Here is a 26,230-nt window from a genome sequence, read left to right on the forward strand (position 1 = left end):
GCCCTGAGGACTGGATTTATGAGTCCAATGCATGTAAAAAGCAGGGATCTCCCAGATAAAAACTGGGGGTGGGTCACAAGGTGAAGTATCCCTCCTGATTTATTTACTAGTGGAGACCTGCTGGATTTCTCCCATCCATTTCTCAGCCATGCCCCTGTTATGACAGCCAGTCTGCAAATATTTGCTGACACTAACCAGAACTAAACAGTGTCATTGTACAAGGCGATGATTTAGACTGCATGGTTCAGCAGAATATGTGAGTGTTAGACACTGGGATATACATGGTGTAGTTGTTTGCATTCCTGGCAGCAGACTCTGTATGTATGTGATAGTTGATGTACAGATGAGTTGTGTTGATGGTGAAGTGTTGTTAATGTACCGCTTAGGAAGAAGGTAAGAATGTCGGACACAAACGGAACTTAAAACAGTGAAAAACTCCCTTTTAATATTTTAATCAACAATTTGCAAAAGTGAGCCTGTGTCAAATTCAGCCCTGTGGATTCAAACAGATTCACACAAGTTCACCTGCTGTGATTTACTGAGAGCACACTCAGTGGTGGTCCTACATCTAACTGCAGCTCTTGTGTAACTATATCATTGGCTGTGAGAATCGGGCATTTAGATTAATCTTACAAGTAGACAACAGACCTGGTGGTAATTTGAAAGTAAGGCTGGATTGGAAATTAAATCATTATTAAAGAATTAAACCACAAATAAACTACAGCTAAAATATTTAAAACTTCCCATAAGAAAGCCAGTAGAGGCTGTACAGACATGCCAGTTGGGGTCTATTTTACATGTATAGTATTATTTTTAATATATATATATATATATAAAAGTTAAATGATTAAAAAAAATAAAACTTACCACTCCAGACAAAATGTCAACATTCTTTACCCCTGCTCCGAGGTCTGCTATTCTTTGGTTGCCTCTTGTCCTTAATAAATGACATACAGCCAATTTGTTTCCGACACACATACAGTATACACCTTGCATGTTTTACCACATACTGTGGAATATCCCTGTGGGTACAAACACACTCGTAAAAAATATTGAGATTGTGCTTTTCTCATACTTTGTGGGCCCTCAGGTCGCAGTTGCTCCACTCATAAATCACTGATGTCATCCAGGTAATGCCCCTCCCACACCAGCCGCCATCATCATCCAATCACAGCTCGACATTGTGGACTTTATTAGAGTTGATTTGAAAGTCGAGGGTATGTGCAAATGTGTTTGTGTGTATGGTCAGTGAATAACATTATGAACATTTCCATGCACAGGGCTGTTTGAAATGAAGGGGAAAGAGATCAAAGCTCTGTGGGGGTGTACACTCCCCTCCCTCACATGAGCTGTCTCTGAGGGTAATACTCTAGAGAATGGTATTTTTACACACAGACACACCACTGACACTTCCTTACTCATTCTTGCAGTTTTAAAAAAAAAAAAAAAAAAAAAAAAACCTGAAATAGTGGAGATTACAGGAATCACAGTGCTTACTGCACTTAACCATTGTAGGTTAAAGCCTTTAAATAATTTAGCCTCAGCCCAGCGAACACACACGCAAACACATCCACTGCCCTGGCTCCTGTTTGTGGGTTGAGTGGGGCCGCTGACGGCTGATTAATCGACTGGGGCGGCCCACTCATGATAAGTGTGGCTAATGACCTGCTGAATAATTCACTGGGCCTTTGCTGGGGAACAGATGGAAGGCAAAACATATACACGTACATGTTCACTGGCAGACTCATACACACTTGTGCACTCATGCATTTATTTGTACACTCATATGCATATATTCAAATATTTGTTGGGAGACACACACACACACACACACACACACACACACACACACACACGCGCGCACACGCGCACACTCTCCCAGCCTGCACACACCAGGGGTCCTCTGTGTGTCTCCTGCTGTTGACACCTGGGGTGCTTCATGTCTTCACCGCCCTGGTTCCCTGATACCACCATCCAGCCCACTCACTATCTAAACAGAAGAAAAGTTCCCAGATGATTTTATTTCCAACCCTCCTGGCTATCAAAACAGATTTCATTCGCTTCTATCACTACTTCAGTTTTTATGCATCACTCTGGACCTTCTCAGTATGTGTTTGTATTTTAAACACAACTGTCAGGCCACTGGGATCCGTATGCAGCTCTGTTATTCTCAAATCATACATCACTTGAAGCAAAGGTCAACTGTCAGGGTTTAACATTCACAGTAACTTTAATAGATCTGATCAGCTGCCTTAAATCAACCTAGAACAGCCTTTGATACTGCAGCCAGTTACCTGTCTGCACCACAGGGAGCCAGATTCAACTATCCCCTCGTGTGTGCATAAAAGCATGCACACACACTCACTCTGGGAACGTGCAGGTATGCATGCTAGTCCTGTTGTCTATATGCTCCCAGTATTTTCTTTCCATATTTAAATTTTGTTCATTTGATGCACGCTTGCATATCTTGGTAAGCCTGGATTGGTTTGTGTTTCTGAGAGGGAGCAGTAGCCAGTGATTAGACCCTGCTTCCCCTATGTCAGCACTGATAAGCAGGTCCAGGCTCTCTTTGATATGGCCAGTGGTCTGTCAGAGCCCTGGTTTAAACTGACAGCTTATCTGCATGCTGCTCTCCTCCCATCTGCTGTTCTCCGGATGCGACTTGAACTCCGCTCAGTTGTACCACATCACTCCGAGAAACACTTCCTGTTACTTTACACGAGCGACAACTAAAGAAGTGCCATTACATTACCCAGATAACTGTGTAAAAATGTAAAGTAGCTGTCAGTGATTTTAATTTTTGTGTTTTTAATAAGCTTTGTTTAGTATAGATTATCATTATACACGTTATTTGAAATGCTTTTAGGGTTTTTCAGGATTATTGGCTCAGAATACTTTCACATTTTTTTTTAAATTTGGACTAATTAGTTTGATCAGAGAATTGTATTAATGAATGAAAAGGATTTTTTTTTCATAATTATGAAAATGGTGTGTATATATATTAAACCTTATACCTTTAAGTTACTTTAAGCTTAAAAAGTAATGTATTTTTCAAGATCTTGTACAACTGCTTACAGTATGTTAATATTCATCAAAGAGAGTATTCAAAGAACTATTATTTCTGGTGTTCATACCAAAACGGGTATCTCATTGGCACAGGTATCAAAAAGTTACGTGTACCAGCCCTATTTCAAAGGATAGCGTTCAGTTGCAAGAAATACCAGTTTGGCAAGTGCAGCTGTACAATATGCACCAAAAGCTGGCTTCATCTGTCTTTTGTATCAAACTACACCTAGTCTATACAGCAGATGCTGTAATGCTCTTATTTTAATGAAAGATCTGTGTATGACAGGTAACTATAACTACTGATATAGTTTCACTGCATGTAAAATCAATTTTTGATTCCTGCCACATGAAATATTTCCCAGAAAGCCTGAGATACCTGGAGAGACAGACTTTTTTTTAGTAAAGAGTTTTCTCTGCTCTAAGAGTAGTCCAGATGAAAGACTTCTGACTCAAAATATTTTAAAATGTCACATTCATCTTGCCACAAACCAATGGAACACCTGCAGAAAAGTTGCTCTGTGGTTACCCCTCCAGTCTAACAGGATGATGATAGAGTTGGTGTTCTTTCAGCCAAAATGTGTACCTGAAAGTCTTGTGAAGGTTGCTGTGAACCAGCACCATCAGCATTTTCTTACAAAAGTTCTGTCACGGTTACAGTTGAATTAATAATTTCTCTCTACAGAAGTGTCGTCGTTGCACCCAAGAAAGCCGGCCTGATGACATCTTCAGGCACTTCCACTCCTGTCCCAGCAGCCACTGCTGCCTCTGTGTCCGCTGGGACACCTATCGACAGCGTCGCCTTAGTATCTTCTGGCGACGCCTCCCAGAGCACCCCTGCGGACTCTGCAGCTAGTGAGTTTATACACACACACACACACACACACACACACACACCAAGTGGAAGAGCCAGTGTTACTGTGAGGGGAAGCTAAGTAGTAGCCTGGATGAGTCTGCTATGAAAAAGTCAATATTTATTTAGAGATTGTGCTTCTTTGTGCGTCTGGCAGAAGAATGTTGCTGTGTTTGCACAATGTAATCCAGTTACCAAAGTCTACAGAGAACAACAGGAAACATTACAATTACACTCAGTCAGCTAATTACTTTAAAATCTATAATTATATAACATTATATATAAACAATATATTATAAAATAAAATGCAAATATTTAAAATATCTAAAAAGAAAAGTAAAATAAATATTACTGGTGTAAATACCAAAATTTTAAATAAAAATAACGGTGATCTCTGATAAAAGGATGAATTTAGTTGAATGAATAAAATAATTAAAGGCATTCACATTAATTCTTTTATATTTACTTAGTTAGCAGTGACAATAAATAATGTTGAGCGTTTTTTGACGCCTTTCTGCATGTTTGACTGTATAAATGTGTAACGTTTTTTCGCTGAGGAGTCTGTGTGTGTTTAAGAAAGGAGGGAGTGACATGAAAAAGGGGTGTGTGGGTTTTATGAGATATTGCATTTACTTGGATGAAGAGTGTGTGTGTTGCGTGTGCATGTGAATAATAACTGTTGAAGCTGTATGCATCAGTTTCTTGGTGTCACTGAGCAGTGTTGAGTAAATATGCTTTGTGAGTGTGTGTGTGTGTGTGTGTGTGTGTTTTAGTGGAGCAGTGGGAGGACTAATGGAGACGTTCATTCACTCTTTTTTTTTTTTTTTTTGGTTTGAAGGAGCTATTTCAGCTTGAGAGGGACACTCTCACCAGGCCCACATGGCGCTGCTTAACACCTTACACACACACACAAATGCACACGCACACACACACACACATGCACATTCCAGCCCACAGTGCACTGTCTGTCATTCCTTAAGAGTTATCCCTGCTTGGAGACTGTCCTGGCTGGAAAAACAAGCCCGCTGAAACACCAGAGGAATCCCCCTCCTCCATATTCAGCTGGGCATTAGCTTATTTATGAGCCATAGGGAAGCAAATTTACTGCCAGATCAATCAAACATGGACTTTGTACCTTGTGCGCCTCTGTCTCCAGAATGAAGTCGTAAAGCACCTTTTAGTTGTGTAATGAAACAGTCACAAAAACAGTCCAGAGGGGTAAATTGGTATGTAATGACTTTATGAGGAAAAACAATTAAAAAAGAAAAGAAAAAAGAAACAGCCATTTTTTATCATCTCACATTCCAACACAGGTGTAACACTTCAAATATTACATGCACATTTTTTTAGAACAAATACTTTTATATACATATTGCACATGTGTTTTATATATGGCTGATATCTTTACAAAAAAACCCAGATACCCTCCCAGATATGATCACACTGTTTAAAGTATGACTACAGCGGACAGTGAAACCTTATCAGCCTTTCAGTGCACAGCTTAAAGGTTTCCATCATGAAAACCTCATGATAGACATATTGTGCTTGGAGTACATCATCCACTATCTAACCATAAAATTATACTTGTACCCCCACTGTCCCTATTTGACCATAAATCCCCCTTTTTCTATACATTTGAATGGAGACCATTGTATTATTTCATAAGAGGCATGTTTCCTTACAGGTTTATGTGCTACCCTGGCCGTATAACGAATTGCTGTATGTATGTGTGAGTTTGTGTGTGTGTGTGTGTGTGTGTGTGTGTGTGTGTGTGTGCGTGTGTGCGTGTGTGTGTGCAGCGTCCTATTCTTGTCCAACATCCAGACTAATAACAGAGTTCTTTGGTTTCTCCCTGTAGCAGGCGGCCAGGTTCCAGCCAGCGCTAGCCTGCCATCTGTCCCCCCACTCTCCCCTGTGACCCAGAACACAGCCCCCAATATGAGGTGATTCATCTTCTTTTCTCTCTCTCTCTCTCTCTCTCTCTCTCTCTCTCTCTCTCTCTCTCACACTCTCACACAGACACTATCACCTATTTATGCACATAAGCGTTCACAATCAGTTATTTATGCATATTCGCTGATTGTCGCTTTGTGCTAATTCCAATTTTTCCCCCTCACATGAAAAACAGGGTTTAATGATGTTATTTTTTACATTTGGCAATTTCTTGAATTTATTTAGACTTGTGTGCCAATTTTTGTTTTACTCTTCTTGTACTGTTTGTGTGTTCACATGCTGTTTGGCTTACATTCCCACATTATTAGTATCTCAGAACGTCTGGAGCACGCTCTGGAGAAGGCGGCTCCTCTGCTGAGAGAGATCTTTGTGGACTTTGCCCCCTTTCTCTCTCGGACCCTGCTGGGCAGCCACGGACAAGAGCTCCTCATTGAGGGCACCAGTAAGTTCAACATCATGGAGACACAATTTGGACACACATAGACTGGCAGCACTTGTCCCCACTGCTGGTTTACTGTGTGTTTTTTGAAGATGTCATGATATTGTTACGACTGTTCTTGCAAACCTTCAGGATGATGTGTCTTATAAATGCTGTCCTCATTTAAATGTAATAACTAATCTCCAGGCTGTTGTTAATCCAGTACTATGATGAGTGTGTGCTGAGCAAAGAGCTGGTAGTTGTGCTGAAGGTTTCCAGGGGGCCAGGTCAGAGGCCAGGCCACTAATAGCAGTGTTTGGGATGTCTGCTGCCACCAAACAAAATGGAAAGTTGATTGATAGCTGCAGGGGGGCCTGAAGAGTAAGCGGGGGGAGGTGTGTGTGTGTGTGTGTGTGTGTGTGTGTGTGTGTGTGTGCTTGTGCATGCATTTGTGTTTGTCTGCATGTGTGATGGTGCATGTGTGTCCATGTCATATGAAGAGCAACTGAAAGACCAAAGGCTACTCTGCCTTCTTGCCGTCTGTGCCTCTACAGCAGACTTTGGACACTCTAGTGGCCCCCTGCCCTCTAAAAGCCTTGGGATCGCCATTAGGGATCAATGGGACATATGCTGGCCGAGTCGGGCCTGTAATACAAGGCCCAAATATGTATTAGTTTACAGTAACATCATGTCAGCTCATTAGGCCCATCAATACTATCTGCTCTCTTGCAGATGGCACAATGTTAGTTAATCCCAGTTCGTTTGCACGTCTGTATCTGTACATTTATGTTTTACCAATCATCCAAGAAGCTTTATGAAATTAAAAAAACACAAAAAAATGATTGCTTATTCTGACTCCCTTTGTTTCGTATTTCTCTAGGCCTGGTGTGCATGAAGTCCAGCAGCTCAGTAGTGGAACTCGTCATGCTGCTGTGTTCACAGGCAAGTCTGGCATCTTTATCTTCTCTTATCCTCGTCTTCCACTTTCCCCCCAGATCAGACTCACCTTGGGTGCAGTAAATCTACAGGCCACAGTGGACAGTGAGCCATCCAGAGTCTTATCTTTCCTCCACACTACCTTGTCTACCTTTCCACATTCACCCCATCCCTGAGTGAGGGCAGAGAAACCGGAGAGAAGGCATCTTTGGCCGCAAATATTGGTTTGAGGGTCAAGGGTGGCCGACCTGTCCGCGCCACCTTTGACCCGAGCGCTGGCCCTCGTGTCCTCGGCCAAACTGATGAGGAGGGATAATGTAGATTTGATGGTGCTTTGCATTGATTATCTTTCTCCTCTCTGTTGTCTTGTGGGTGTTTTGTTGCCAAGTTTATTTAGCTGCTGCTGGATTCATGAATACTAATTTAGGGATCATAGGCAGGCGTGGGCAGATCAATGATCAGAGATGTCGATACATCACTCCAGGATGGCTGTTTAGCATTAAGAGACGTAAGGCTACTGATGGCTTTTTAGTTACTGCGTGTGGACCTAAATACAGTACTTCATATTTACTTGTAAATGCACTTCATACAAAAAATGTATTATTCAGTATAGAAGCACTTATTTTCATATTGTAACACACACAAACCGTTGCCCTCATATACACACAGTGACAAGGACAACAGATAATAACTCCCCTCTGGCCCTGTTTGTTTTTGTCTTTATTATTTAAAGCACCTCATGAAAAATCAAAGATCTCCAATAAAACAAAAACACATCTGATTAATGACACACCTCTCACCACTGCGCTCAGCTTTTTTATCAGCTTTATTTTCGAAAGAAATAGTGCCTGTCATCTGGTGTTTTTTCCTCCACCTTCTCCACCTTCTCCCCCTTTTAACCCCTTTGCCCTGTTTGGTTCCCATTATTCACTTGGTTTCTTCTCTCAAAAGGTAATACAGTCAGATTACACATCTGCGCAGTTGTCAGTGGCCGCGCATGGATTTGGGATAGTGGGACACACGGAGGGAATATGAGCCCCATAATGTCCAGAGACGAAGGAATAGCAGGAGTGAGAGCTAGATAGAAAACCAAAGAGAAGAATGACAGGCTCTAATGCACCTATTTGTCATATCTGTCAGGGTGTTGTTTAATGCTAATCTAATCAAAGGCAGAATCTTGGTGATTGCTCCGCTGCACAGCTCATGCCTCGCTTCCCCCTTTGGTCCCCAGCCCAAGCTATTTCTTCCTTTCTCTAAGCTCCAAGCTACCCCACCCAATCACTACAGCACACACACACACACACACACACACACACACACACACACACACACACACACACACACACACACACACACACACACACACACTGTCTCTCTCTCTCACTCTCTCTCTCTCTCTCTCTCTCTCTCTCTCTCTCTCTCTCTCTGTGAGAGGACCGGGGATTGGCCAGTGTAGTGTTGATTGCTTCAATAAATCATCCAACCAAATTCTCTCACAGCTAATGCAAATGTAATTTTATTGTTGTGTAAAGGGGGAATGGGGTGGGGGGTGGGGGGGGTTGGAAGGTAGGGGTGATATGCTGCTTCTCACTGGGGAAAAGAGGAAAACAGGGACAGACTTTCCTCTGGGCTAAATTACAATGTATAATTATTTGTGTGTTGGTTCTCCTTGTGGGGCAGTGAGAGTGAGCCAGTGCCATGATTGATGACATTATTTAGTAAAGTTTGTTGGGCCCTCTGGCACAGGAAGCACTCAATTCTCTCACAGGAAGTGCCTCTGTAGCCATCTTGTGAGTCCTTCCTGCCTTCAAGACAAACAGTGGAAGGAGTAGATGGAGATGATTTTGATTGATTTTTTTTTCTCACCCCCACCACCCCCACACCTTCATCGGAGATGCGATGCGATACCATCTCTGTGAAATTTTAATTAATTTCCCGAGCTTTGAGATGGAGTGGAGCCAGGGTGAAGGGTCAGGAGGCAAGGGACTGCAGAGCAGTTTTTAATCAGGGATCCTATGAAAGTTGCATTGGCGGCCACATCAGTTTGGCATTGAGGAGGGGATTGTAAACCGCTGTTTGATAGTGCTCCAGTTCTAAACAACTACAACAGTGCTCCCAATTAAAGGACCATTTTGATCAGACATTAACTGTTGGGGTGGCATGCTGCCTTGTTCTCCGCTGTAATATTGATCCTGAATATACAAAGTGAGTATTAATGATCATAAACTGTAGTTGTAACAGAATCCTGCTTAAAAAAAATTGAAAAAAAGATCTTAATGTATCTGCAGTCAGCATTGTTGTTTATTCAAAAGGCACTTTATTAGGATTAGTATCAGGATTAGCAGATTACTTACATGATTAATTGTTAGAAAATAGTGAAAGATGCCCATTACAACCCAAACCACAAGACCATCAAAAACCATTTTGGCATTTTTGCTTTTTAAAAAAACAAAAAAATACAAATTACAAATGATGAATCCAATATCAAACATAGTTGCAGATTAATTTTATGCTAAACTACTAACTGTTTCAGGTCTACTCAGAATATAAATAGGAATAGCCATTTTACCAATCAGAATTATGTTATTTTGATGCATACGCATGCATGCATAAGGTATTTTAGCAATAATTAGACATAAAATTACTCAAAATACACACTTTAAGTCAACATTGGTCTACTTCTTCCATTCTTAGACCAACTCAAATCGGTATACAAAGCTTAGGTGTTAATTAGATGATTTCAAGTAAATGGTGAAAACAGATTTTTATAACATGAGCATCAAGACTTTGTAATCCTTCTAGGTTATTGAATGTGATGCCTTCCTCAAAGGTCTTGCATATTACATGAGTATCATAAGAGTTCTCTAGTGAACCACGTCTGCTGATGGTCTTGACTCATGGATGTAAAGAGCCACTCTTCCCTCTCTTCCCATGCCCCTGATTCACTTTGACAGTTTCACTCTCCCTCTCACACTTGTTTTCTCCCGTCTTTGTCATTTTTACGGCCAGCCTGTCGTTTCCTGGGTGCACTTCTTGAAGTGGCTTCTACCCAAAACATCTGATTAATAAATAATGTGCTGGGACTAGAGAAAGAGCTTTCCCTTGCGCTCGCTGCCGTCTGTCCAGAGCTTTGAGAAATCATCTCATCGGATACTGGACAGTCTACGATGAGCAGAGGCCCATAAATCTCTTCAGTAGCTGCATTTGTGTCCTGTAGATCAGCCATTATTGTCCGGCCCCTCTGTCAGCCCATCCATCCTTCTGCCATTTATCAGAGATGCATCCTGTACATGGAGTGGAAGGAAGGTAGAGAGTGAGAATTGTAGGGTCGAGGGGCGCTGGTTTCGTGATGGTCAACGCCAGATAGGAAAGACTGCTCCTCCTAACAAGTCAGGAAATACACAAAACATAATACTGAGCATGTTTTTGGACTGTTTTGACATTCACTGTAGAGTTATTACAAAGTAATGCTCCTTGATATCCATACTGCTTCTGTTGTTTACCTGTGAAAGGATCGGTTCAGTAAAACAAAACACAAGAAACTATTTTTTTCCCCCCTTTTTTTCCTTTCACTAAAATATTTCCCTTCAAAAATTTAAGTGAAAAAGTTTCTTTTCAAAAAATTCTGTCATCTTACAATGGCTAATTCAAAGCCCGTTTTTTTATCAACAGAAACTCTCATTAAAATTGAACAATGATTAAAAGTTATGCTGCTGTTGAATTTTTAGCCATGATAGCATGGAAATGCCGGTCCGTCAGTAAGTCCGCCGCTTTGGTCCATACTAAATATCTCAACAGCTACTGGATGGATTGCCATGAAGTTTTGTGCAGCCATTCATGGTTCCTGGAGGATGAATCTGTCTCGTGAAGTCATCCGACTTTTCCTCTTTCCTACTAGCAGGTCAATTTTTTCCAGTTTACAATGTGAATTTGTACAAAACTAGGTACAAACATTCATACCCCCTCAGTATACTTCCTGAAGTGGTTTCATTAAGCACCACCAGAAGGTCATCATTCTAATTTGTCCAATACTTTTGTTTATGACCAAATACCTGCAAAAATGACAACATTCCCATCAGCTTCAGCTATACAGTGTGCTAATTATAAAATGTTAGCATGCTAACACGATAAACTAACATGGTTAAGATGCATGTAAACATTGTCATTGTGGGTGTATTAGCATTAAGCTGAAAACACTGCTGTGCCTCATCAAGATACTAGCATGGCTGTAGAGTCCTAGTCTTTTTTTAACCTGATTCACCTCAGTTTTATTGGAGTGGCAGCAGGAAACTCAGAGATGAATGTCTCAAAACCTTGGAAATAAAAATATAGAACTGGGGTAAGTTAGGTTCTTTTTTGGTAATTTTGGTGATCCAATCCTTTAATATACGTGGTCAGGAATGACAGGTTTACTGTTAAATGGTTGCGTGTGAAGTTATTATTTTGGACTATGTAGTGTATTGAACTTCTGTGGTTGACTCATACACAGTATGTGATCTAAGCAAATAGCAGTTTGTGGTGCCCGCTGATGCAGATAATCCTTTAATAGTAATTCAATAACATCAATGTTAATTTGCTAATCCAACGACTCCACATCATCATCTGTTCCCACCCAGTCTCACCAAAGCTAACCTGTTTAACAGATGGGCACCTCTCTCTCAGTCAGCAGGGACAGAGGCATTGACCTCTCCAAACACTTGGCTCCTCCTGACCCTTCACCCTCTGACCTCCAGGTTAGAAGTAGAGAGTGGCGGAGGCATAGAAGTTTCGACCCCTGCAGTCAGGGAACAGGATGGGAGTAGCACGGTCATCATACGCCACACAGTTCGTAGTATAAGCTGAGAAATGAGGGAACCAGTTGCTAGCTTAGTGAGCCCTTAAAAAAAAAAAAAAAAAAACATCCAGCAAATTGAAGCATAGGCACAGTCACTTTTGTATGTTTTATTAAGTATTCACACGTTGCTTTCTTAGTGGCTAATTTTGAATGTTATGTTGGTGAAAGTGGAGTCTGATGTTTGAATTGCTAAATAGTAATTTATATCTGTCAGTGGACATATTTCTTCTTCTCCCCAGTAAGTGAGGCTTTGATGGATCAAGAGCAGACCATGTTGTATGAACCACTTGGGGAGCTGAGAGAGGTGAGAGAAGTGGCGAGGAATGTGATGAAGCCAAGGGACAAAAATACTTTCCCCATCATTTTCCTCACAGTCGGACCCACACCCTACTGTGCAGTTAAAGAAGCACACAAGGTTCAAGAGCAGTGCAAATCAAAGTGTTATTTTTCGATCCCTCCTTGCTCGCCCTCACCCTGTGATCTGCTCCAGTGCTTCTTTACAGGCGTGCCACGCGGCTCAGGGTCCCTGCCATCACTCTCCAGTTCACAGGATAATATCATGCTGTATATTCTTTGAAAAGGTGCTCTCCTGTGAGATGTAGAGAAAACACGGTAACACCAACTGGCACTTAATTCTGCAGGCTCCCTATCGTTGCCAACTATGCAGGCAGAGCGGGGGTGGTGGGGTATGTTGTGTTGGAGGAGCTGGGGGTCAAGGGGGGCTTCCTGACAGGAAGTGAAGTCTAGCTGAGAGGGGAGAATCAGACGAGAGACTCCTAAAAAATTGAGTGGCTTTTAATTTGGCTCCCAGCCGGTTTTACTGTGAGCTGGCTTCGAGTGGCTCGGGACAGGAGGGCCTCAAGTGGCATGAATGGTTGGTTATTTATACACAACATATAATCGTGTTTCAAATAAATGAATTTCCCTGACAGAGCCCTCTCCTGCTGACAGGCACTGTTAATGTAATGTTTTGGTACGTGACAGGTCCCAAGTTATAAGACCTTGGAATGTATTCTTATGTTTCTCCCTCTGCTATCCTCTCTCAGCTATCCTGCTGATAAAATCATATCCTGCCTTCTCCGCTCAGATCTGCACTTTTGGTCTAGTCAAAGAAATATTTAAATCTTGGACATGATTTACTTTTAAAATAGGAAATTTCAGTCTTGTTACACCCAATCACGCTTCAGAGGCCAAATCCAGAATTTTTGAGTTGCACAAAGTCTTTTTGACAACCATCGTACAGTTTTTCTGATATGTTGATTGGGCTGTCGATGACGATCAGTTGTTGGCAGGCAGGTTCATACAGGTTCTTATTCAGTGCCCTGCATATAGACATCTGTGAGCTAGGTTTAAAACAGCTGGTATTAAAAGGCTCGTTGACCTAAATGACAGACGCCTTGTTTTTGTAAATATAATGATACACTGACCAGTCCTGTTAGATGAGTCCTGGTTCCAGCTGTATCTATGTCTTCTGTAATATGTTTCTGAGCAATCAACAGCTTTTTGAATATTTTTATCTTTGGGGAATATGCAAACGGTGCAAGTAGAACAATGTTGGAATGTTGGCATTGTTGTTTAAACAATTAGTCAGACGTGGGAAAAGTTTAGGCTTTTAGAGATTAAAAAAACCTTCAGGCCCCTTCCGCAATGGACTGCTACAGGCATACAGAACATTTGCTACCAGGCTGCTATGAAACTATATGATTTGGCAAAAAAGCTGGATAAAAATTATATAATTATCCTGAAGATGGAACATTCCTTTTTGTTTTTTTTTTTGTTTTCTTTTTTCACATCTTTGTGGCACACCCACAATAAAAGGATGCAGGTTTTGAATAATTTGTCATCCACTAAGCTTCTTGATCTTCCTGTGCTGTGTTCCTACTGCCAATGCAGTAAGCAAGCTAACATGACCATAAAGAAGTGTAATGTAGCGTGAGAGTTTCCTACCGTACAGTATGTGCTATAATATCCAAACTTTGAACCTACAAGTGTTTTGATGCCATTGACTTAAAAGCCTGAACTATATTACAGTCAAAATAAATGTGATTCCAAAATGTTTTAATCACTACACATTAAAGTATAAATTCAGAAAGATTACTAATTATTACGTGTCTTCATAGGAGATGGCTGGAAATTTATCCTGATGTCAACCAAGAGCTAAGTTGAGAAGACACAGACATTAAGACTCAGTATTGTTAGAAACCAGTGTGAAAGTTGTTCGTTGTGGTGCAAACTTATGCAAAATACTATAGTTAACATCTATGTCGTTATCTGTAGTTATTCGTATGTTGTAAAATAAATAAAGGTAAAACAAACACAACAAAACACAGCCAAGAAAAAAACATGTTGTTGGATGAGGTGTTGGCTTCATTTCTCGTTTAGATCTGACCATCTGGTCCTGTTGGAGCTGAAGCAGCTGCACAGTGTTTAAGTATTGTTGTTCCTACATGATTAAAATCTACTGACATTGAACTGAATCAACCAAATACCAGATTGCAAAATAAGTTAGAAATTTTTTTTCTTACAAAATGAGTCCTTTTTTTTTTTTATTATATAGTGCTGGCTTGTTAAATTTACTGTATACATTTAGGTGTTCCACTTAAACATATTTTTCATTCACAGCCCAAGTGCTCAAACGTGTCTTTGGTTTGTCTGTTTGAAGTGTGCAGAGGTTCACTTCCTGTTTTCTTACTCTTTGTGTTAGTGTAGCCTTGAAAGTGTGAGTCCATGAAGCTCATGGAGACCCTGCAACATAAATATTTGCTGCAGAATAAATATTTGGACATAAGTAAATATTCTCTCAGTTGTGAATTTGATCACGCAAACACCAATATGAGTGTCTGCAGATACCACACGGACACGCACATGTGGACTGTTGAGACCTAGAGTAGACACACCGGCGTTAAGTTATTCATACACACACAAGTGTTTCAGACTCAGCATGAATAAGCAACAATCTACTCAACTTCCACATGAATCAGTCAGAGGAGCGATGATGAATAACATATTTGATAGTTTATGCTAACAGTAATTTTATGTTTTGTCTCTGTGTTTTGGTCATTGTTGATATCAGATCGCTGGTCATAAACATTTGGGTCACACAGCTACAATAAACTTTTTCCATGTCTGTTCTTTTTTTTTTGTGGTCATCGATGAAAAAAGATTTAATTCAAAATGTCAAGATTTGCCACCTACCTTACTTTGCAGGGTTTGCACTCACTGATGCATGTATTTGAATTAATTGTAGCATGTTGAAGATGTGCATTTAGTTTCTATTTGCTAGGTGTACCCTAACATGTAACTCTTGTACATTTTCTGGATTTGGAAAAGAAAAAAATCAGTAGCTCTCGGCCTCTTTCATTTTGCTTCTGCTGCACTGCCACATTTGACACGAGGATTTATGCTTTTGTCGTCTCATCTGAAGTTCTATTCCCATAGCCTTTCAAACCAACAAATACTTGTGATTATGAGTGATGCCACTGAAAAGCGCAACTGACTTATTTGTTTTTTTGGGAGAGCTGAGACGTTTCTTTCTTCGGTGTTGGAAAATGTTTTCCTTGTGTTGTGGCAAGCCTGATGTTTGAAAGGCGATTTTGCTCGGGAGGTCTGTGTTTTCTCACTAGTGGTAGTGGTATATTTAGATGTTGATTATGGATAATCAGCTGTAATGACGGAAGTGCATGGCATGTGTGTTTAGACTCAATGCCATCATCATGGAACACAGACCAAACAGAGCTGTCTTATTGACTTCAGATTGAGACAGGCATTCCCATGGATAGATTCAAACTTTCATTCATACACACCCTCGCACGCAAAAAATAAAATAAAGCAACAATAGGTAGTCCCTACTAGCGATATTTAATATTGGCAAAATGTCTGTCCGATGACTAGTTGGCGATCAACGGACGGCCCCTCTTTCTCGTCCTATCATCTGTTAGGAGGTCAGGTTAAAGGTGAGAGGTCACAAATGGCTGCTTGTATCCTCTCATCAGGAGCGCTGTGGTCATGGCCCCTATCGCGGCCATAAAAGCTGTGACACTGCTGACCAGGGCAGCCAAAATCCAATATTCTATCACTGACCTGTCCCTGTTTCCTTTTTGTCACCGGGAGATGTCCCTCAGATCAGGGTCATTGCTTTTTTTAATTCAACTAGAAGAGCCATTTCTTAGCCCATAATGACACCATTAGTCTTGCTATCACCTTTGCCCGTGTCCACGAAATGCCAATGGCCTCCACACCGTTCATCTTACCTAATTTGGAATTGTGATCTTTTTATTTCTGCTGAAGAAGCATTTAGTTTTATATTTTAAGACTCCTGCATCAAATTCCCAAGGATTTTAAAGAAATCTCACGAAGGAAATTTAATGTTACTGTTTTTCTGTTTCCCCCGGAGAGTACGACTCTATTTACGGCGGCACTTCCTGTGGTGTTTATTTGAAATCCGGCTAACGCAGTCTGTCCTAGTCTGGACTATCCCCACAGCCACAGGCTAACACTCATGGTTAATGTCCTTCAACTGCAGTCTATGCTTCAACTAGAAGGCCCCAAGGCTACTCTTACACACTTCCTCCAAAAGCAAGCCCCAGCCACAAAATCCTCTGCCAGTGCTCAACTCCAAAACACTGTTTCCACTCCCAAGCCCAGACTTTTATTCCCTCTGTGCCCTCTTTATTTTGAATGTATTGTAAACACGGTCAATGCCAATATGGTCCTTGAGGACAAAAAGCAGTTTTGAATTGAGGTTAAGTGTTAGATTGTTGTCTGTATGACATGCAGTTGGTTACAGAGCGACGGCACGCAGGCGTTTCAGAAGAATGGTTTCTCTTGCCTTGGCGTGTGATTGGTTGTGATGGTTTTACATTTGTTGTGCTGAAAGGGCAAAACTGTATGGCTTTAAAATCATCACATATGTACAAATGTGTTTGGATGTGCATTAGAAATTCTTGTAAATTGATCTTTCCTTCCTCCTTGTAGCTCTGATATCCTCGTCCCTGTGGGCTCTCTAGGTTTACTGAAAGGCCAGTCTCTACATAAACACATAGTTTCCTCTATCAGGCCAAGAGATGATGACAGCAGAGTTTAAAAAAAGTTTATGCTTAGATACACATTGCGTGTCTTTCACTTCGTAGTTGTTTCACGACTCATTTGAATTGTTAACTTGATTATTATTATTCTTTTTTTTTTTTTTTTTTACATGAGAATTTTTATAAGTTTGAGTAGAATGTGTGTCATGATTTTTTTTTCTACCTCTACTGAAATTACCGTTACTCATATATCAATAAATGACATATTTTAATATGTTTAAGTATAATGTGAAACATACAGTGAGTTCAAGTGGTGATGAATGATTTTTTATTTATTTATTTATTTATTGAAATAGCAGTTTTGTAGTTTCGGTCTCTAACCTGAGGTTTTTTTGTGCATATTTCTTCGTCTCCCCAGAGAGGAAGAAGGGGAAAAAGCGCTGTGAGGTTCAGACAGGCCCCATGACCTTGTTGCTTTATTATTCTTTTGACGGTTGTGTTGAAGGTGTTGAAATATTGAACAGAACATGAGAGACGATGACCGCTGAGTTTCCCTTCTCTCGTTGTCCCTTCCACATTGAGGATTTAAAGTCGCACACGGCTGTGGTTGGATTGTTTAGACTGACACCTCGAACCATAACGTTAGTCAAAGAGTGGAGGAAATTTGTGTATTCGCTTGTGATAAATGCACTCTCAACACAGCTCTTTCAGCTCTTGTTTGTCAGCTGATTATGTCGCCTGTTCTGACCAAAGCAGTCGCTTTACCTTTTTTAGTTAGTTAGTTTTATTTGACATTATGGGTTTAAGCTTTCCTGCCACTACAGAAACCACTAAGTCACCAGGATGTACAAGAGAAAAGCTTCCTACAGGGTCTATTTATAAATGGTTTAGAATTCAAAAAGGATTATATAAGAGCTGAAAAAGTCGATTTATTGAATTAATTAAAGATCGAGTTGTCATTTAAATAGTCATTCATCCAATAATGTCAAACTTTCCCTAAAAATTCCTAGTTACGTTTCTCAAATGTGAGAATTTCCTCCTTTTCTCTGTTTTATTTAACTGTAAACAGCATGTGGCACAACACAAAGATGCCACCTTGGGGTTTTGGACATTGTGATGGATGTTTGTGTGGTTGAGTCTGTTTTGTGACCAAATGATTGATTGATTATTTAAAAAAAAAAAAAAAAAAAAAAAAACTGGGAAAAGTATTGAACTCCTGCATCATTAAACCTGGGTTATTTTTTAGTAGCTTTTATACCAGGTCACCATCACCCAGAAAGTGCCATCACATTTGCTCCAGTTGTTTTCCTCAGGATATTTATCTTTTTAAAGCTGGTGAGGAATGTATTTATAAATAAGGTTATTGTTATTGTCTGCATCCAAATGTAGCAGCTTTATTTCCCAACTTATATTTTGATGTGGTAAGAGACTGAGTTGGACCATGTGTGAAATGTATTTTCTGTGACTTGGAAACATTATTTCAGTTGCTGTCGTTGATATCGTGTGTTTTCTTGCAGGAATGGCAGAACTCCATCCAGAAGAATGCAGGTCTTGCCTTTATCGAACTGGTCAATGAGGGAAGGTAGGTTACTCTGACCTGCTAAGTGCTATTCCTCTCTCCCTGCAGCAGCACTCCTTCATTTTCTTTCCAACCTCACCCCATCGGCCACTTTCCTATTTCCCCATCCCCGGATCACATCACAGCCCTTCAGGCCCTCAAGGTCCCTGAGGCCCCTCTGATGGGGTGGCTATTCAAGATTCTGGACAACAATCAATGACTGGCGGTGTAGAGGGGCTTGGGAGTGCGAGGATGGAGGACCCTCGAGTTCAAAGCTCCATTCAATACCTGCTCATCCCAGAGGGATTTGGGAAAAGGAGAGGGGATAGGTAGAAGGTGACAGGGGCTCTGATCGCTGGTCTCTCAGTGACACTTGGGAAATGGTTCTTGATTTCCCACTGACTCTCTGTCAGTTCATGTCTTTCTGGTTGAGCCTTTATCTGCCTGTAATCATCTCTTCTGTCTGCAATTTGTCTTTTTTTTTTTTTTTTTTAATAGTTTTTCAGTTACGCAGACACGAGCCTTCCCATCTTTTCCTAATAAGACTCTCTCATTCCCACATCAGCTCCTCGTAGTCTTAGATCTCTCATCAGTTTCAGATTTAGAGTGCCACCCTTTCCATTATTGATCCTCAGCTTTTAGAGTTGGCAGAGGCTAATCCACAATAATGCTAATGAGACGAGCAATATAGTCCTCTGACTTCTTTGTGGAGGATAGGATTTGTAGTTCACATTAATAAGGTGGCTGTTATGTAACCATTACTGAAAGTCTGGTGATTGATACCTGTATACATACAAGACAGATGCATGTCTGCTGGGAATCAAACCGTCCATGAAAACAGAAAATGATCACTTCCAACAGTTGAAATCTAAAATTGTAAAATAGCATTAATAATTATCAAAAATTTCTTACGTACTCGCCAGCCATCATTTTTATTTATTAATTCCATTGATTCACTAATTAGTTAATTGACAGAGGTTTAATCAACTGGAACTATTTTGATATTCAATCAGTTTTTGTTACAGTAATTTTGTATGCATTAACTATATATTCCCTACTTCCAGGAATGCTTTTATTTGTGAAAATAAACCTAAAAACATTTGTCATTTGAGAGAAAAGGCAATTTCAAGAAATCAATTTGGGATTAATGACATTGTGATGGGCTTTTTTCACTCTTTTATAGACCAAGCGATTAATCAATAATGAAATTAATTGTAAATTGCAACCCTACTAGATATTATAGTACGCTCAATCTGTCCATCCTAAGTAGGTTTTGAAATGACTGTCATTATTTTCCTTTTTATTTCTGACAGTTCATGGAGGGTGAGTCTAAAGTGACATGAGCTTCATATAGTAGCATTTTACAGCTGCGTTTTCACATTCTGGTACAGGACTTGAGTTCATGTGCAAGAAAATATGCACTATTAAAAAATACAATAAGTCTGTTTTGTCCATATGTACAGTTTGAGTACAGAGCACCATAAAGAAGGGCAGTGGTTGGGTTATTGATAGCCTGGCCTGGACAGGGCCATAGAGGCTGCAGAGGCCCCAGCACCTCCGCTCCCCTGCTACCCTGCGCTGAAACAGAAGGTTTAGGTTACAGTCATCCCCTGACCCCTACCACCCCTCAATCAGTCCCAACCTGGGCCCCCCCCCATCCCTCCTCTCTGGCCCCTGGTCTGTTATTGTTCCACTTTGCACAGTTCTGACCTTTAGGGGTGTAGAGAGGTTTCTTAGACCTGTACACACACACACACACACACACACTTACACACATTACATGCATGTTTCATCAACACTGATAAGAGGAGGGAGCGAGGTAGACTACACATGTAGCAACATGAGCACAGATCCTCCCTCCTGTCAGATGCATATCATTAACAAATCAATTAGCACCTGCACCCCAGTTAAAAGATAGATCTGGTTTGGTTTCCTTTCTGAATTAGATTTTCTGCTGATTTTTCACGGTTCTTTTTTTTTTTTTTTTTTTACCATTTTATGGCTGTTACATGGCTGTTGTTTCTCTAGGTCATCACAGTGTTAAACAGATGTTTTAAATACTCTGAAACTCAAGATTTTATGATATTTTTAAGCATCTATCTTGCAATGTTTTTCTTTTACTGAATGAAGTACTTTATCATCAATGTACCATGCTTAAAAATGTAAGCAGTACATGCTATTAAGTGTTATCAAAACTCCAGTTGGCTGATGTCCGTCTCCCTTCTCCCCAGACTGCTGAGTCACACCATGAAGGACCACCTGGTTCGTGTGGCTAATGAAGCCGAATTCATCCTCAGCCGACAGAGGGCTGAAGACATCCATAAACACGCAGAGTTTGAGGTAAGAAGCTGCACAGCTCTGGCAACCCATGCACAGTCGCACAAGCATGAGAACAAAATGACCACTGACATGATTTCTTGCTATGTACGCAAACTAAAGGTTTGGGAAAATATTCAAATCAATCCAAAAATACACTGATTTTACAGGTGTGAGATTACAGTCTGCTGTGGCAAGATTTGCATGACAATACTCATGTAACTTGTAACTGTAACTTTCCAAACCGTTAAGTGTTGGTGTCTCGCTATATCTCATTGTTGGTGAAAGTGTGATCTGCTGACCAGGTAATGAGACTGCATAAAAACTTTATTTGACAGACAGACAGAGATGTGTGTCTTGAAAAGGATCAGCATTTCTCAGTAGAGGAGTGTCTCTGATGTGTTTTAACCGCACTCTACCATACAGATGGATATAAAGGTATATTAATAAAGAAATGTGACATATTTCATCTTGAATTGGTTTCCTCAGAAGAATTAACAAGGGAAAGAAACCCAAGCATAATCTATCTGTCATGTATCCTTCTTTGAAATCCACAGGAACTTTAGGCTTGCTATGTTCAAACAATAAAGTCCCTTTGTTGCTTTAGGACTAAGACTCCTTTGATAGAGATGTTTAATAGTTTGAATCTCCTATCCTCTGTCAGCGAATATATGTAATGAAAACAAGGACGAGGTAACAGTCAGCGAGAGCATAGAGGAGCTGATCCAATGACTACTTCAGACTTGTCCGTCAAGTTTCAGGTTCTGTCACAGCAAACCTACAGGATAAATGTTTACTTTTCAAACACAACCCTCTGCTAATCGTGAACACACACACACACACACACACACACACATACATAAGGACACACAGACTCCTCACGCACACACTGGAGTATTCTGAGGCTGGAGATCATGCTTGGCACATATCACTAACCAAACATTGTGTAGTGTTAATTTATCCCTGTGCCTCTCTGTCTAACTGCAGGCTTGCCCCTGAAACATAACTTCTCCCCCTCCTCTTCCTACCAGTTCCAAGCACAAACGTTGCCATTCACGTGAAGCTGCCGGGCCAACTCTATCCTGACCCATGGGCACCCTTTGGTTGCCCCTTTCCCAGTCCGACTCTGCTACACCCCCCCCACCTCCCCTCTGCTTTCTAGATCTCACCAAAATCATTTCCTGTCCTGCTGAGATCCTGTCCATTATACTCCCGCTGGGGGTGTATTTTGCCAGTGACAGGAATATGGCATCCTCCCCTCTCTTCCATCCTTCCCTCCCTCATTTCTCAGGAACCTGCCAGCACTAAAAGCTGCAGACAGACCTGAGAGGTGCTGGCCTGAAGGGCCGACTGTGTCTAAACCCACCGACTCCACCACCCCCAGCCCTCAGCCCTTGGCCCCCACTTTGCAGTAAAATGTGATGCTTTTTTAAAGGTTCAAGGAAGGGTCTCTCTTACATTCGGCTAAAGTAAATTCCCTCAAGAGTGTTGAAAGTCAATCGGAGGGGTGGGGGCACAACTCTTGCACATCAAAGTTTTGTCTGTGATTGCTATGTTTTGCTCTCTTCCCAGTATAGACTGCTTCTCTGTGTGATTGGCATCCCGTTTTTACTCTCTCTGCTCCAAGTGTCAGTCATTTGCACAGTATTATCTGACACGAGCTGACCTTATCATTATCAACACACAGCTGGAGTATGATTTACTTCTACTAAGTTGATATAGCAGATTTTCTACTCCACTACAAGACTGCTTTGTTAAAAAGTGTATGGTATTTGTGGTCTTGCAGAAGTGCATGTACAGTATGTCAGGTTAGGCAGCTGTCTTCCTCTAACACCAGAGCAGCACAAGTAAAGGCTTGGAGTATGTTGTCTGACTGGCAGACAGACAGACTTGGCAGCCAGTCAACAGCACGACAGCCTCAAATGATCGCGCTCTGTCTTGGCCTCTCGCTGTGGCTGCAGGCCACACGCTCTGTGTAACCATGTCAACCTATCCCGTCTCCATTTCTCAAACTCTCTGCATGAATCTAATTGATTGGCTTTTTTGTCGTATTTCCTGTTTGTTTATTTTTTGTGTATTCTGTTTATGTTTTCTGTTACTTTTCTGATCTGAATCTTCTGTACAGAGGTTACTAAAAACAAAACCTTTTATGCCAATAAACCGATTTATGACTAAATGAGAAGAGTTGGACATAAGAATAAGCTATTTAACTGAAATATTCATGTCCCACTCTTATATAAACTTTACTTGTGTCTGATTACTAGCATTCATGTAAACACGACATGAATAGTCTTTGATGCATGTTGGGTAGCAGAGTCTAAATGACAGGCAACCAAAGACAAGGCACGACCTGATCCGCTATTTGCTAGTTAGTTTTTCTGGTCATGATTGTGCCAGATTTCAGATGTAAATATTAATAGACAATACTTTCTGTATTTTCAGGACATTGTGCACCTACATTAGTACAGTACTGAGTGCAGTCTAAAAGGGTCAGGGTTTGTTATGTTTCTCAATGAAGCAGCACTATCAGCCACATGAGCTATTACTCAATTGAGAGCAAAATGCAACTAATGGAAAGCTATAACTTTCCATTAGTTGTATTTTAACGTTGTCATTTGAAACTTATTCTTCGTTTGCAATCTCCCAAGACGTCCTTAATCAAGATATCCACCATAGCGCGTCCCAAACTATGTTTCACAATTGAATTCCCCACTTAAATGCAGTTGTTCCTCGGTGACCTCTGAGAAGAAGTGAGCCCCTGATAAGTCTCGCTCTGATATTGCTGTATTGATTTTTGCCTCCATACAGGCTCTGCTTGAGCCTGCTGGAGCCAACGGTTTCATTTTGCACTGCCACAATAAAAATAACAGGCCAATGAAACATCCCCCCTGAGGACGAGGGTGGAGGGTTTTGAAATAATTTTCAGCTATGTCCCAGTTTTTAAAGGGTTGTTCCTCTGTATTGTGTTGTGGTGACACTGTAGGTTGGTTATTGTTTTGTGAGAAATGGAGGAACATAGGCCTGCAAAATGACTCATTTTGGCTGTCATTGTGTTGCACTGGGAGTGAGCAGGTTTGTCATCCAGCACCATGTTGCCAGAACATGATCTGTATCCTTCTCCACTGCACTTTACTGCACTTGAGAAGTTTTGTTTTACTTAAACAGCAGCTCCAAATCTCAACCAAGACCCCAGAAAAGAGAATATAATTCAATACATGAAAACAAATTTATGTTTGCTCCTTGTCAGAGTTCATATCCTTGAGAAGGCATTGATAGAGGAGTCTTTTGATTTAGATACCCGTTCGCCTCCGAGACATAACATATGCTTTCTCTCTCTCTCTCACTGTCTCTCTCCCTGTCTCGCTCACACTCTCTCTGGCTCTCTGTGGGACAGAATTGAGTTATCTTTGGCCCTGAGAGTAAGTTATTACAGTGGGCTTAGGGTGAAACAGAGATGAAGATAACTAGGGGGAAATCCAATTACCTTTTAGGGTTCTCTATCTAATAGGATCCTTAATGTGAAGGAGATCTGCAGATCGGATGCTGCTGCCCAGCACAGCAAATGATAGACTCTGATATCTTCTAGAGGAGCAGGAAGGAGTGGGAGCCCCAGAGATAGAAAGGAGGCGAGAGAAATCGAACTCCCTCTTTTTATGGGGCTGTTCATTAGGAATGAAATGTGGTGGGCTCAGGGGCACAAGGGCAGATAAGAAGGTCCAGATAGGGAAGGGTGAGCAAGACCCAAGTCATTTCTATTCTTTCTTACCCTTCCCTTCTGCTCAGTCTTTTTTTTTCTCTTTTTTTATATACCCCCTTGATTCATCCTCTGCTGTTATATGGAGTAATTGAATTGACTGTCTGAGAGATTCTGTGAAAGCCAGACGATAGCGGCTAATTAGTGCTTGGCGTCATTGTCTTCTCTGTGCTGAGCTTGTAAAACGATCCGGCCTCTCTCCCCACGTTAATGACATTAACATTGAGCTGATGCTCATTATGTTCTATTATCATAGCACCGGTCTCTGGAAACTTGTGCATCACAGACAATCTCAGAGAGCTGCTCATCTCACAGAGAGCCTGGGCAGGGAGGTTAGGTCAGCTTTGCAATTTAGACATAATACATCAGGCGGATCCGTTCACTGATCACACAGAAAGCTGTTTAAGAGAATTTTATTGTTAAACCAAATGCAGCCTGCTAAACAAAGGTTATTTGAACACACACACACACACACACACACACAGCTCACAAAGGCTTTTCACACCACATCATTCCCAGCACTCGGACTGATAGCTGCCACCAACTGTAGCTTGCTGTCATGTAGTTGCGGCAACTGTAATGTAGTTTGTCAGCAGGGCTGGATGCCCGGGCATCTCATTATGGACAAATCTGCTGTCAAGAGAATGAGAGAGAAAAAGCAGGAAGATGTCTACATTCGAGATGGCTTTGTGGCACAGCCGCCACGATACAGCTTCTCTCTCAAAAAAGCAAACTTGAGTGAGAAATTTCACATGGTGGCAGGACACACACTCGCTGTGTTTTGGTCTTACTCTCTGTCCATCCTTGGTAAATGCTTTTTTTTTTTTTCTGTACAACATAGATCGTTTCACTCAAGACACCAGGAGAAAGAAAGGGAGAGGTGGGGTACAGGGGATGGTTGGTGAACAGTAAGCTCAGTCCCGCTGTCCTGTCAGCGTAATGAAGTCCCCAGGTACCTCCTCTGCAGCTCCCATCATTATGTGTTACCAGCTAACACGGAAATACGACTTCACTCCACAGTTTCCCTTTGTTTCAGTCTGACACTTAGTCTCTTTAGTCACCAGGAGATTGTTCTCTTGATTCTTTTTTTATTCTGTTTGAGCAGCTGAAGGTGAGCTCGATCCTCTGAACAAAAGTTTGCACATTACACAGATTTTCTTGCTTAAGCAAATGACAGGTATCTCAGTTCGTTGTGTTGTTATGAGGCTTTTTGCACTTTATTTTATTTAGGAGAAAATTAAGTCTGTTTTCTGCTTAAATTTCACATTGTTGATTCCACATTCAGTCTGAGTCTGGTGGAAACGCCCTGCATTCATGATTTGAGGCAACAGCCAATCCAGAGGACATGTATTTTTCATCTGGTCCCGTCCTTCTTTCATTTGACTATTTTTCACCTCCAGACGACAGTTTAACACGTATGATTTTTCACGTGGCATGACCTTGAAGCAGAGCTGGAGTCATCCTGCAAAGATGGCAGCAACACAGACTGATGTGGCGAGAGGAGGGCGCAGTTTTGCAGAG

The 26,230-nt window shown here is 41.1% G+C and overlaps 1 protein-coding gene across 5 annotated transcripts in view; it reads left to right on the top strand.

The window, feature by feature from the left end:
* Nucleotides 1-26,230, top strand: part of lrba (LPS responsive beige-like anchor protein) — a 199,084-nt gene that overhangs the window by 58,403 nt on the left and 114,451 nt on the right. For all 5 annotated transcript variants that reach the window (XM_022738141.1, XM_022738143.1, XM_022738144.1 and 2 more), the window contains exons 30-35: nucleotides 3,749-3,918; nucleotides 5,775-5,859; nucleotides 6,178-6,311; nucleotides 7,168-7,229; nucleotides 18,599-18,663; nucleotides 20,871-20,979. In XM_022738141.1, coding sequence (XP_022593862.1) covers nucleotides 3,749-3,918; nucleotides 5,775-5,859; nucleotides 6,178-6,311; nucleotides 7,168-7,229; nucleotides 18,599-18,663; nucleotides 20,871-20,979 — 625 coding nt within the window. The remainder of the gene's footprint in view (nucleotides 1-3,748; nucleotides 3,919-5,774; nucleotides 5,860-6,177; nucleotides 6,312-7,167; nucleotides 7,230-18,598; nucleotides 18,664-20,870; nucleotides 20,980-26,230) is intronic.

Source organism: Seriola dumerili, unplaced genomic scaffold, assembly GCF_002260705.1.
Source record: "Seriola dumerili isolate Sdu_G_001 unplaced genomic scaffold, Sdu_1.0 BDQW01000035.1, whole genome shotgun sequence".
NCBI classification, from domain to species: Eukaryota; Metazoa; Chordata; class Actinopteri; order Carangiformes; family Carangidae; genus Seriola; species Seriola dumerili.